The sequence below is a fragment of the Colossoma macropomum genome, unplaced genomic scaffold (assembly GCF_904425465.1).
Source record: "Colossoma macropomum unplaced genomic scaffold, Colossoma_macropomum, whole genome shotgun sequence".
Lineage (NCBI taxonomy): Eukaryota > Metazoa > Chordata > Actinopteri > Characiformes > Serrasalmidae > Colossoma > Colossoma macropomum.
In genome coordinates this window covers 17,545,990-17,559,301 of record NW_023494790.1, presented here as the reverse complement: position 1 = coordinate 17,559,301, position 13,312 = coordinate 17,545,990, and the positions used below count along the sequence as shown (strand labels likewise).

At 38.8% G+C, this 13,312-nt stretch overlaps 1 protein-coding gene across 1 annotated transcript in view; it reads right to left on the bottom strand.

The window, feature by feature from the left end:
* LOC118809256 (inactive ubiquitin carboxyl-terminal hydrolase 54-like) overlaps positions 1–13,312 on the bottom strand; it is a 131,595-nt gene that overhangs the window by 74,633 nt on the left and 43,650 nt on the right. Inside the window, exon 2 of the mRNA XM_036572394.1 lies at positions 9,158–9,880. Within this exon, the coding sequence (XP_036428287.1) occupies positions 9,158–9,304 (147 nt within the window). The 5' untranslated portion in view covers positions 9,305–9,880. The remainder of the gene's footprint in view (positions 1–9,157; positions 9,881–13,312) is intronic.

Here is a 13,312-nt window from a genome sequence, read left to right as displayed (position 1 = left end):
CTGTGGCGTCTCTGCAGGGTTACGCAGAGGTGAGGCTGGGTGGGCGTCACAGAAAGCAGTGCAGAGACGAAAGGAGGGACAGAGGCAGGAAGGCTGTGACTAATGTGGCAGTCAGGTTTGGGTGGCTGAACGCAGGGCATAACAGGAACATTTCCAACTGGAGGATGCAGGGAGCCTTCAGTGTACCCAAAACTGGATGAAGCAACACATACAAAGTGCTGCAGCCAGGGCTGCTATTTAGTGTTTCTGCCTGTCTGTCCTCCCACGGTTAGTCTTCCTCTTCCAGCATGGTGGTGCCAGCAAGCCGGGCATGTGTTTGTATATGCAAATGGCCTGCTGGATTAGGCAGCATGTGCATAAAAACAAAACGCCATTACGTCGCTGTTGTAAGAAAGCAACATTTCCAAAATGATAACTTTATAGAAGAGAGATAACACGTTCTGAACTTGTTCATGTTCATGTGACAAGATTTTATTCGTCTAGAATTATTATTTTAGATTTTAAGAGCTATTTTTGGCTATATTTACTGCTCTTATTATTGTGGCATGCTCATAAGTAAGGGGCAAGTGGCTTTTCAAATGGTGAAAAAATAAGAAAAAAAAAGAAAAAACAAAAATGGATGGTTAGTAGAGATGGTACCAATCAGCGGTCTTAGGCCAACATCAGCAGAAAATGCTAGATCAGATATCAAAGGGGAAAAAGAATGAATCCAGTCCAACCCTGTAACAAATCTAGCTTGAAATTGCACACACACTCACACTGATCTTTTTTCCACTATAGAGCCAAATGGTTCCCATGGCCGTATTGTGCCAGTGCATGTCATTGTGGACATGTGAGGCCAGGTTTCTTTTTCCATCTGCTCTACTGCTACTGCTATTACTACGACCACAAAACTGCTGCCACTCCAAAACCAGTCACTTTGCGCTTTCAGATATAACTCTTTATCTTCTAAATGTGCGTCATCTGAGAATCGGTTGGCTGGAATTGAGCCTGTACTCTGTGTTTGGCAGTTTGAGCCTGACAACTAAGCTAGCATTAGCTTAGCTAGTAGGCTACAGCTGTACCCTGCATTACATGCTGGTCTAAGTTGGTTTATGCTGATCTAGTGCTGGTCTGGTGCTGGTTTTGCTGATGATCGGCATAATAACTTCCGTTGCTGCTGACCAGCATGCCTGCATATAAAAGAACAACATATGCTGATGACCAGCTATACTGGTTAGTGCTGGTTTTTCTATCAGGACAAACACCAACAAACTGGTCTGATTATGGCCTCCTGTCACTTCCAACACCATTCATACTCTCAGCCATGACTTTTTATCCTCTACACTTATGTCAGCAGAACAGTTATTCAAACTCGAACCTGTGTTGTGGTTTGGCCCTTTTTTCCCTGCTAACTAAGCTAGCATTAGCTTAGCTAGCAGGATGCAGATTAAAACCACACAACAAGTTTAATTTTGTTTGTCTGTCTTCCCAACACCAGTCGCTCAACTTCACTCTCTCAGATTTGAAGCATTATCATTGTGTATCAACTTGTGTCAATGCTTTAATTAGCTAGATTTGAACCTGTTGTGTGGTGAGCACAGCTGTTATCTAGCTAGCTATGCTAACCAGCTTCTCTCTCCTAGTTAGCAGCACCATTTAACATTTAGTAATTCCTGTTACATTTTTCATTTTTTCATCCTGTTCATATTTGAAGGTAAGCAGCAGAGTAAAGTGGACAGCTGGGATGGTCCACTGGGGCTCCAGCATGCAGCACACAGTTGCCCAGTCCATAAATCCTGACTACAAACACAGTGGACTCTGCGTATGTTTGCCTTCCCTGCAGCACTCTTCAATAGCTCCACACTAAATGGGAAACCACATCCCACTGGACTCTTCACTAAGCAAACGTATGGATCATAATCTGTTGGCTGAGGGTTTTTCTCTCAGCCACATATCCCTGCTTTCAGAGCAGCCTAAAACACTGCATGAAGTACAATTAGGCTCTAAATATAACTCTAAAAGATTCACTTCCACTCTTGTCTCAAGACATCGTCACCCAGCCATGCTAATTTGTGCTTTATAATGATAAAGTGCTGCTACTGCAACTTCACAGCTGTCCTCACACCTTTCTCAATATTTTGATGAGATATCAATACATAAACACTAATACGCACACTTTTGGTAGGTTGACTAGGTGGTGTCCCCCTGTTTGTTATTTAGCTGTCAGAAAAGTTTCCCACACACAGTGAACAGCTAAAATAAGAGGTTTGACTTAAGACATGGCTGCTTGAATATCTTTTAGTTAAATACACACCACAGTATGGCACGTAGAGAAAAACACTAATTCCACCGATTTTTAAAAATTTCTGAATGCTTCAGTGGTTGAGAACAAAGTCATCCCAAGAGTGGTTTGATATGAAATGCCTCATTGTGGAGAAACTTACCGACACAGATTTCTTTACAATGGTTGTGACAGAAACCAGGGGTCACAATATCTACAATGCAAATAGAGGCATTTTATTTACTATCCAAAACAAAAATAGTGCTAAATCTGAAAAAATAAGTTTTATTTGGGGGCTATTTTGTTACGCATGCTCCTTTGTATTTTAGTTTTGACTCGCAACATTCATCTCAAAATGATCACAAATCAATGTCTCAGGCATCAGGCAGTGTTTTCACAACCATTTAATGTAACACCTTTCTGTGATGCAGCTTTAAGAGGCATTAAGTGCTTCAGATGTCTGGTTCCTATCACCACCACTGTGAACTATTCTGATTTACTAGGTTTCTCTAGGACAGAGCATTTTACTTTAACTCAGGACCCACCAGCGAATAAAAGTAAAAAAGTAAAAAGGTTTAATACGCACTTTCATTACCAAAGAACAACTCGGCCAGTTTATATTATCGTCCTCATAATTGCTGAAAAATAAGCCATAGTATGTAATAAGCCTGTGATTTTAAGGAGGAATTATGCAGATTGTTTTTAAAGATGGTGGAATTCCCCTTTAACAGAAATGTGCACAAGAGTATTTGTATACCTTATACACAACAGAATAAAAACAACCAGCAGTTTAAAAAGCAGAGTTTGCAAATAGGAATGTATGGCAATCCAAAGCAAACAAACAACCAAAATCAGCTTGACTTCTTTTGATAACATTATAACTGCATTTTTGAAACTGCATGATTCATAAACAAAGACTTCCTCAACGCTACAGTTTTTTGATCAAGTATAATTCTTATTTTATCATGTTACTTGTTACATAATATGTGGGAATTAGCATAACTGAATATGGATATTCATTTGTCCTTGAGCCAGCATTACAGTTTCCTCCACCACGAGTGACATTTTGCGCTGCTGATGTCCGTCCTAATTAACACTGATCAAAAGTGATTGTTTCCTTTCACTAATAGTTAATTATTTATAAACTTTTAATGCTTTCTAAACATGAAAGGCTTCCATTCATGGTCAAACAAAATCATGTCAGACAATGTCTATCTCCAATTCTGCAGTGATGGTGAAATGAATAAATAAATAATGAAGGAAAACACATTAGTTGCATTTTTTTCTGTAAGCCTCAGTTAGAAAAGCAGCTAATCAGCTGCTTTGAGGATTAAAATAAATACTGCCATCCCTCATTAGTTCATTTTCCTCTCCACTTTTCTTTTTTTACTATTTCCAGGTATTTCCATCACAGATGATTACATAAGCTTCTGGTATGTGAGCAGACATCTGAAAAATGGCTTTTTAACTGCCGCAATCATCATAAAATCTGGATTTGATCAAGCTGGCTGGCAGAGGGGGGAGATTAATGAAGGCAAAGGAGCAGCGTGACCCGGTCCAGAGGAGACAGAGCCGAGGCCAGGAACGGACTGGACAATTAGCACCGCCACTCACGCTGGCTACCGTCAAGGACACGAGCTGTTTATTCAAATGAGCTGTGATAAGGCTTAATGTGAATGCCGGCTTATTGCTCTCCTCCTAATGAGCAAAATCACAGCGCTCCCCCAGAACAGGTGCACAGCCAAACACAGGCAGCACAATGTAAAACATCACTAATTGGCAACTACATGATAAAAAATCATAGCTGGTGGTGGGATACGATTCAGGCTAAACATATGCTGCATCTGACCACCCATCTATCAACTATTTCAAACAGATTGGCGGCAAGTTCTGAGAAATAATCAGCTCGTCCCACATCAATTCAAGTTCTAAACCCATTTCTGAAGAGAGACGAGTCTGTCAACACTAGCTATTTTTCTCTAAAAAGTACTATACCGGGACCGGCAATTAAAACATTTGTCAAAATTCAGAAGTATGGCTCTGGAAAAGTTAATAAAAATATTAATTTTATTTTTGGTCACATTTATGACTAGTGGAAAACTACAGAGTTAAAAGTTGCATCGATTGGTCAATCAGACACAATTACATGAGTACATAATAACAGAAATTATATGACATTAATAATACAAAATAACTGAACAGATAAAAAGCAAAACAAATAAGAAAAAGAATCAGAATACTGTTATAAAAATGGAAAATGCTGCATGTAGCCTCTATTGAGTCATTATGTTTCTAGCATTTCCAAAATCTTAAACAAAGTCAAAGAAACAGTGAATAGGAGCCACATTGTGTTTTCCCATGGGTCACAATTCTGACTGTTCAGATGTTTGTATCTTCTGATAAAATACACCATTCAGCAGATTCAATCAAAGCAGGGATTGAGTGCTAGAGACCCTCCAACACCGGCTGTGCTTTAGTTTCAAAAGTGTGACACCTTACGTACCGCTAGCAGGCTCAAACAGAACTACAGCATTTTAGCATAACTTTGAAAACTTAAAATCATTTGACAACAGATATTAGAAAAACAAGATTGTTTTCAGAATGGCTGCTGAAATACTACACATGCATTTTGAGGACAGAGATGACAAGGCAAGAGACGCTCTGTACAACTAGATACCAATACACACTGTCAGTAACAGCATAAAAACATCTACTGTCAGCACTGAGAAAAACGATCACAGACCTGTACGCATACACAGGAGAGACTTCAACTGACTTATATAAGCTGAAAAAATGGCTGATTGTTAAGATTATTCATGTATTTGTATCGTAATTTTATTCTGTGTATTTTCATTTTTTTAATTAAAATTGTGAAAAAAATCTATTGCCTGTTGTCGGGGTGCATATTTTTGTCTCACCACTTGACAATACAGTCAAGAACAGATATACCCAGCAAACCACTTTTAGGCACTTTACGCACCTTTTTTCTTAAGGGTTTAAGTGTCTATGCACTATATACTGTGCCCTCCACACATATTGGTACCCCTGGTAATCATGAGCAAAACAGCCTGTAAAAAGCATTCTTTACTGCTTATCTTTCATTATCAATTCAGAATATTAACAAAAACATGGTTCCACTGAAAGTTACTGTAACATTTGGCAAACTGTATAAACTTGAGTTTGTTGGTCCTTGAAAGCAAAGGTCTCCTTCTGGCAAACCCCTTGTGGTTATACCCAACTTGTGGTTTTACAGGTGGTCTTTGATTGTGGTTTGGGAAACATTCTGACCCCAGGACCCAACTATGTTATTTTTAGATGATCTTTAATAAACAGTTGCTGCTTGAATTTTAATTTTGTGGAATATATGCATAATGTGTGGACAAATTAAACAAACTGATGAGTTAATTTGCTAATAAATATTAATAATGCCAGTCCCTTATGCAGTGAGTGCATCTTTACACACTGCACTGAAGTCAGGCAAGGACTCAAGCTGTAGACTAAAGCCCTTCCTGACTTTCCTCTTAAATTAAGAGCTTTTCATGTTACTTAAGATGGCGTGAGATGAAGATGGGCATGGAGGGGAGAAATTTAGAACTCAACTTTGAGGCTTAAATTAAACTCTTAATCTCTGGAAGAGTTTTTTAGGACTCTTTAGGACTCTTTCCAAACCGCTGTCCTTCAGCATGGAGATAGGCACAAATGTGACACACTGCTGGTGGCAGACGCTATTTTGAGACAGTCCCATGTTTCAGGTCTTATGTTACCTTCATGTGTTTCTTGTAAAGCACAGGTCATCGCCTTAACCCCTCCAAGGCCACTTGACCTTTCTAATTAGGTTCCTTTTTTAATAAAGAGGAGATCTCATCAGTGAAACAAGTAGTACTTTGTAGAAGATGTGCAGAAACATCCTGTTCAGTATCAGTGCTGTAAGAGAAAGCATTGAATGCGGTAGAAAAACTGAGCAAAACATGCAAAGGTTCAAGAAAATACACACATACGCACACACAGCTACACAGGTTCTCAGTGCACTACAGCTCAAAAAAAGGCCACTGAAACCCTGTTTCTGTTCAACTTCAATCCAACCTCCAATGTACCAATGGTTTAATTCAGTAATCTATTAATATATGCCTATTGTGGCATGAGGATCAGACCATTACTCCCACACTTGTCCGTTTGAAGCAGCCAGAAACAAAAGCATAACTCCTAAGCATAACCGATACCTGAGCATACTGGGATTGATCTCATTGCTCTAAACACGTCCCAGCTTCAGCAGTGTTACCAGTTTGCATGGCCATAATTGTGCCTGTCCCATAAACATTCTGTCAGTAGTGTTCTTCAAACAATTATCTAGGCTAATGAAACTTTGCTAGAAGTGGGCAATATGACCAGAAGCAAACTGGACATCTGCTCATTTTGCCATTATTATTTAATTCATTATATTTTTTCATGTTTCTTCTTAAATATGTCATTTTTGCAAATGTTGAATAAAAAACTATGATGGAATAGACAAAACCGCTGTAGTGGTTAGAAACAGTACTGCCAAATATGAAAAAGGCTATGAAAAACTTTGAGTGAACTTCTTAGTTGTTATTGTTATTGTTCGTTTTAATTGTTCTACCAATCTTGATGTTATATTTTTGTCAATCTTGATGTTATATTTTGGCCCATTTCCTACAGGACCTACAATCAACTTTTTTATTTTTGCTTTTTTTTTCTTGAACCACTTTGAGCAGTTTTATGAACCAAAAACAGTCATAATTTATTTTTTCATGACCATTTTCCAAACTCTCTTCATTCCCTTAAAATTAAACAGGCTGTTTTTTGTTACTGTGCCTTTAAGACTGCTATATGTAAACAATCTCATCTCTGTTCTGATTGGCTGCCCTTATTCAAAAGGCAGTTCGAGTTGAAACACTCCGTATAACTTCTGCATGAATGGGCGGAGCTATACTGTTGTAGGCAATATAGGCAAATATAAAAGGTGTTGGTTTTTGTGACATCACAGAGATTATGAATTTAAAAAAGGGTGTTTTTGCAGCTTAGTTTCCATATATGGACTGTATGGACTGGAGACTGAATGGTACGTTCTCAAACTTTAACAATGTTTACATACTATGTCCAACTCTTTTACTCTATAAAACTGAGGCAAATTCAGTTTTCCACCGTATGGGCACTTTATACTTTACTATGGTGAAACTACTGATGTCTCTGAACAGAAGGCTGTCCCTAAAAAGTCAATGTTGACTTTGAAGGACTATGCACTCTATGAGGATTCTTGATAAACTGGCATTTCATTAATCACACGTTCCCTGATCCGGTTGGGCTGCATAAAATTAATCACAGCACAGACGTGCAAACACATTGACACATCTGCATATGATCACAGTTCATCTTTCCTGTCCAGTAACTCAATCACATTAAAGATATCCTTTCAAGTGGAGAGCATCAAACATGCATAGTCACATCCAACCTTTTTTCTCCCTGTCCCCGTCTCCCTATCTCTGTCTCTCTCTGTCCTACACGTGTTCTCTCACTGTTAGGCTGGATCGAGTGTTTCCTAGGCTTTTAGAGCATGGGCAAGGGCTCTGATGGGGTAGGTATCAGAGTGGAATGTTTAATTCATAGCCAGATGCACTTTTAGGCCAGACACAGAGTGGTGTAAGTAGGGATATCCTACAGGGAAGACCCAGATAAAGCTATGCAAAACACAGAGCAGAAACAGCATCAGACACAGTGACAGCATCCTTTCTGTTTGTGCCCAGAAAGAGAGAGAGAGAGAGAGAGAGGCGGTGGGTCAGTTCATCCTACTCTGTATGAACTCTGCAGCAGCTCAGACATCACAGCACATTAAATGCTACTTTGTGTGTGAAACTGGGTTTTAGTGGGCAGACAAGTTTGTGTGTGTGTGTGTTTGTCTGTGTGAGTGTCTGTTAGTGAGCACAACTATTCTTACAAATACAGGAACAAGTCCTTTTAAGTTTTGGGGAACAATTAGTCATTAAAAAACAAATAATTCACTGCTGTTATCTATTTATAATAATTTATCTACCTTCACATTTGATTTTCAATTTCTCATTTCATGAACAGGAATTCCACCATTTTTTGCATAATTAAGTTGTTTAGATGTAAACAAAGTCATTCATAGTGGTTCATTCTAGAGAAACTTACAGAGTCAGAATTGTTCACAACAGTGGTGATAGGAACCAGACGTCTTAATGCCTCTAAAAGGTCAAGTAAAATGTTCTGTCTTGATTTTTTTTTTTTTTTAATCCATTCATGCAGGGTGTACATGCAGAGCACTGTAAGGCAAACTAGTACCCAAGAAAACATGTTTTTTTAGACTTACCACTATTTTACCATTATAAACTTTACATATTTAAATATTAACATGTAAAACGTGTAGGTTCACTGCTCATTTTAAATAGTGAATAAAAGGTAAATAAATAAAAATACACTTGTATGATAGATACAGAGACCTGTGGTTCCTATCACCAATGTTGTAAACAAATGCTAGTCAGTATTTTTCTGAATATTGAACCATTTCACATCAAACAAATTACGTTGCTTATCTGAACCACTAAATTATGCAGCAATTCTGAAAAATCTTCATCTTCTTTACTTTTCTTGTAGCCAAATTTCTATCAGCTTGTTACAAATTACTCTTATTCTGGACTATTCCAGAAGTAACATGTTAGAATTATTCTCTACATTTATCTGCAATTATTTTTAATTTTATTGTAGACATTGATTTCAAACTTTTGCAAGTAAGTCACAAGTGAAAATCAGCTTCCAGAACCTCAGTGCAGCACCCCTATTGTCCATTAATTGCACTGTTATGAATTCATACTAATCTTCTGCAATTTGACTGATGGTATGACAATGTATGAGTCCTACCTGCAGCGCGCTGTTGAGGAAGCAGCTGTTCTGGCCCGGCTCATTGCTCAGTCCTTTGCTGGGAGCGATGGAGGTCATGGTGCGCGGGGTGAACATCCCCTGCAGCCCGCTGCTGCCCGAAGCAAAGTAGTTCCGCTTCCACGACATGGGTCCAGCTCCGCTGCCTCAGCCAATCACCACCAAGGCCACTTCCTTCCCCAGCCAATCACGCAGGAGGAGGAGGGCATCATCCTGAACCAGGCGTGGGGGTGTGGCCAAGCAAGCGTGTGACTAATACGAATGTGCACGTGTGTATATAGAGAGAAAAGGCAGAGTTGTCAGTACTGGACTGGCTCCTATGTCACTCCCATGTGAGTGCTGTATGTATGGCTCAACTCCCTCCTGCTTATGTCAGAAGGACTCGTACAGATGGAGTTAGAAACCAAGAAATTAACAACTGTGTGGAGGTGTGCAGAGGACAGCGACGTTCCTTCTCTTAGGACCTGGCTGTCACGACAATCCTGCTGACCCCACCTGAGATGATGAAGTGGGGTCAGTTGCACTGAGTGGCCTGGTTAAGACTGGGCCGTTTGCTTGTACTGGTTTACAGGGGATCTGCGTGCGTGCTGGTATTTCACTCTGGTCCTGGAGTGAGGGAGTCTTGTGATAGCCAAGCCAGTGTGCTCTTCTTCAATCCTCCTCAACACAGAGTCATGAGAACAGAACCTTAGCTCTCATCCAAGCCTGTACAGAGAGAGAGAAAATAATAAAAACAGTAAGTTAATGGCACTCTCCCAGACATTACCTAAAGACTATTGAGAATCACTGTTCGAAAGTTTTCAATGGCAGCGTATCTCTGTTTATCAATAAAAAAGTGATGTTCGACATGTTTCCATCTCTAATTTGTGTATGTATGCCGCAACTTGTGTACCTTTGGCCTCCCTGTCTTCCCCATAACCTACTGATAAGGAAATGCTATTTATTTATTTGTTTGTTTGTTTGTTTGTGGAACTGTTAGAGGAAATATCACATATCTCTGCCATACAGCACTGAGCATTTTCCTTTTAGTAGCCTTTTCTAGACTTATCCTTTTAAAAACAAACTTGTCTCCTCCTCGCTCCAGCTATTCCTCTCCTCTATGCTGTTTGTGCTTCAGGTAAGATGCAGATGAGGGAAATCTTTAACATGACACTAAATTTATGCATAAATGCATTCTTTTTCTCAAAAAAATAAAACATGTTCCCAATTTGACATTTGTGACATTTCAGGTATTGATGAGCAATTTTTCTGCTAAAATTATTACAGATGATTTCCGTTTCCATAGTCTACATCAACAAACTTTTTGAAGCATTTTTCAAAAAAAAATTGGACAGAAATGTAGCTAGAAATGTATAAAATGATTCCAACATCCTAGTACTCTACAGGACACTGGCCTCACAGGCCACAGCACTGCAGAATTCAGCGTTCTGCCTTAACACAATGGATTCAACTCATTAGCTAATTAGCAAGACCTTTGTGAATTGAATTTAGTGCATTAGAAGAGAGAACATGCCAATCCCCACATAGCTATGGCCTGAAATGAACCCAGTTTGAAATGTCCAGCTTAGACGATGATGTAAATTTAGACTACTTATTATTAATAAAATCCTGATCCAAATTCAGTTACGATGTGACATGTGAGCGTTACGCACCCTAACCCTAAAGCTTCATTTTCCTTGATTGAAATATAATTATCATGTATCATCATCATATAATTATCATAATATAATTATAGTTATCAGCCGATTAACATCGGTCTACCATATCAGAGATCCCATCAAATACTGACTGAAAACATCAACAAACTGGAACCCTTCTTCTAAACAAGCTCATCCATTTTCACACTCTCTCATGGATAGTAAATCTCATGTAACAGCATTTTTGTTTTATTTCCATGAACAGTGTTCTGTAGTGTCCAGAGTAAGTATATGCATTTAATTAGCTAGTGATGTTCTGTTTGCATTATCTAGTGTGAACTAACCATAGGTTAAAATGATTGTAAAGAGGCAATGGTTAAACAAAGGCGAAGCAATAAAAAAAAATCATTTAACGTGAAAGAGAACAAAAGAAAGATATGTTTGCATAATAACTTGCAATACTTAATAACATCAATTATTGGCCCAAGGCTATTTTGATGTGTCCATAAAGATAAGCAGAACAGCAGATGATTCCATAATGACTGAGGAAGCTGTATATCATTGAGAATAAAGCAATAACTTGCAATACTAAATAAAACATCTACAAATACCTTCTGGTATCTAGTTTACAATATTTCAACCTGCACTGTAGAAGTTATTACTGAATAACAACAACTGCTATTACGACCGCTGACTCCAAACGTTTGGACAGCAAGGTTTGTTTTTCAAGCAATATTTGCTTTCTTAAATTAAAGGACAGAACAGGGGATGATTTTCTTCTGTTTTATCATCTAAATGATCTCCCTCCAGCTTCTCCCACTCTCTCTCCACCCTCCACCCTTTTCCATTTGCAACATGGCAGAGTCCCAGTTGAGAGAGAAAATGAGCGAGAGGGAAAGGGAGGGAGGGAATCAGTGAAAAGCTGCAGAGGCACAGCAAGCATCAAACAGTTTTCCCAACAGGTTACAGGATGTCCAGCACTGTCCTGTGCCCTCTACTGACCTCACATACACACATACACACTCACAGGTACGTCCTCACAGTCTGAGCCGGCCTCCCGGGCTTGGCCACAGTAGGTGTGTGTGGTGGGGTTGTTTGAGGGCGGGGGCACTGTTCAGACGCTCATGTGGAAAATGAGGCATGTGAAAAGCTTGAGCGTGATAGACCTGAGGCAGGTGCTGCACTGGGTCACACACACCCTACTTTCCACCGTCTAACACACATCAGCTGCGTGTGGGTGGGAGGGAGGGTGTGCATTAGTGGTCCTGTTTTGCATGAACCTGACAGGCTTTAGAAATAAGGATGGCTGTGTATACTAGAATAAATATTTGATCTCATCTTACTGAAATAAGGCATGTGTGGTCTAAAATATATAATAATCAAAACAGCAACATCTAACAGCAGTCATATGAAAACACACTGGCAGTCAAATTGTTCACATGCTTGTATGTCAAATACTGATGTTTCGTGACTGTTTTTCATGTATTTATACTGTCTGTTCACTGAACCACAACAAGTAACAGACTTTTCTGCAAGACAATACAAAATGCCACACAGTTCACAAAGTGAAATTCAGGCACGACTTAAAATCCATTGAGATTTTGTGGGGCTATGAAAATGTGTGAAGTAAATTGAGTCTCTATGGATGTTCTATGTAGAGTGTTAGGGAAGCAGTTGCTTTAAATTATTTTAAGCATTAAACTTTAATCTTTAGAAAAGTAGAACACCAGTGTGAGTTTGTATTCAAGACTAGAGGAGCTACAAACTGCTGATAAACACTGAAAACTTTTAATGTGTATTTTGCATTTTGCCATCATTTTTTAGTCATTACAAAAGTTTTAAAAAATAATTTAAAGCAACTGCTGCCTACACAAGCTGTCCACAGACCAGCTATTTATTTTCTCTGCATTTCCCAACATAGACCCACAAGATTGCAAAATGCTCTAAATGTTTCCTGAATTTCACAGAACGTATCTTTTTTTTTCTATTTAAAAATGCAGGTAGCAAATTGGAAAATTGTTTAAAATGCTCATCCCTGCATGTAGTATTGATCCCCAGTGGAAATTTGGATGCAAAAGCAAAACGTAGATACTGTATATGCATAATAAATGAACACATAATAGGGTCTGTTATGATCATTAAAGTTTTCGCTGACAATTAACTGTCATACAAGTATATATGATTAACAACAAAGTGTTTTAATCATCTTTTTAGATCATTTAATGTCACAATAACATAGGCCTCAAGTCTAAATCAGTTAATTAGCTATCTTGCTTACCGAAGTGGATAACACACACATTCACACAAGCGTCTACAATTACACAGACTCAAGCAAAATTTACTTTTTTTCGCTCTCTCTCAAGCATGTGGACTGGCTATTTAGCTATTATGCTGGCTAGTTAGCTTATCTTATTAGCTAATATTAGTTACTGACAAGAATACTGCACTATTCTGCCCACACATACACACATCTTCAGTTCATAGACTCAAGTGCAGAATC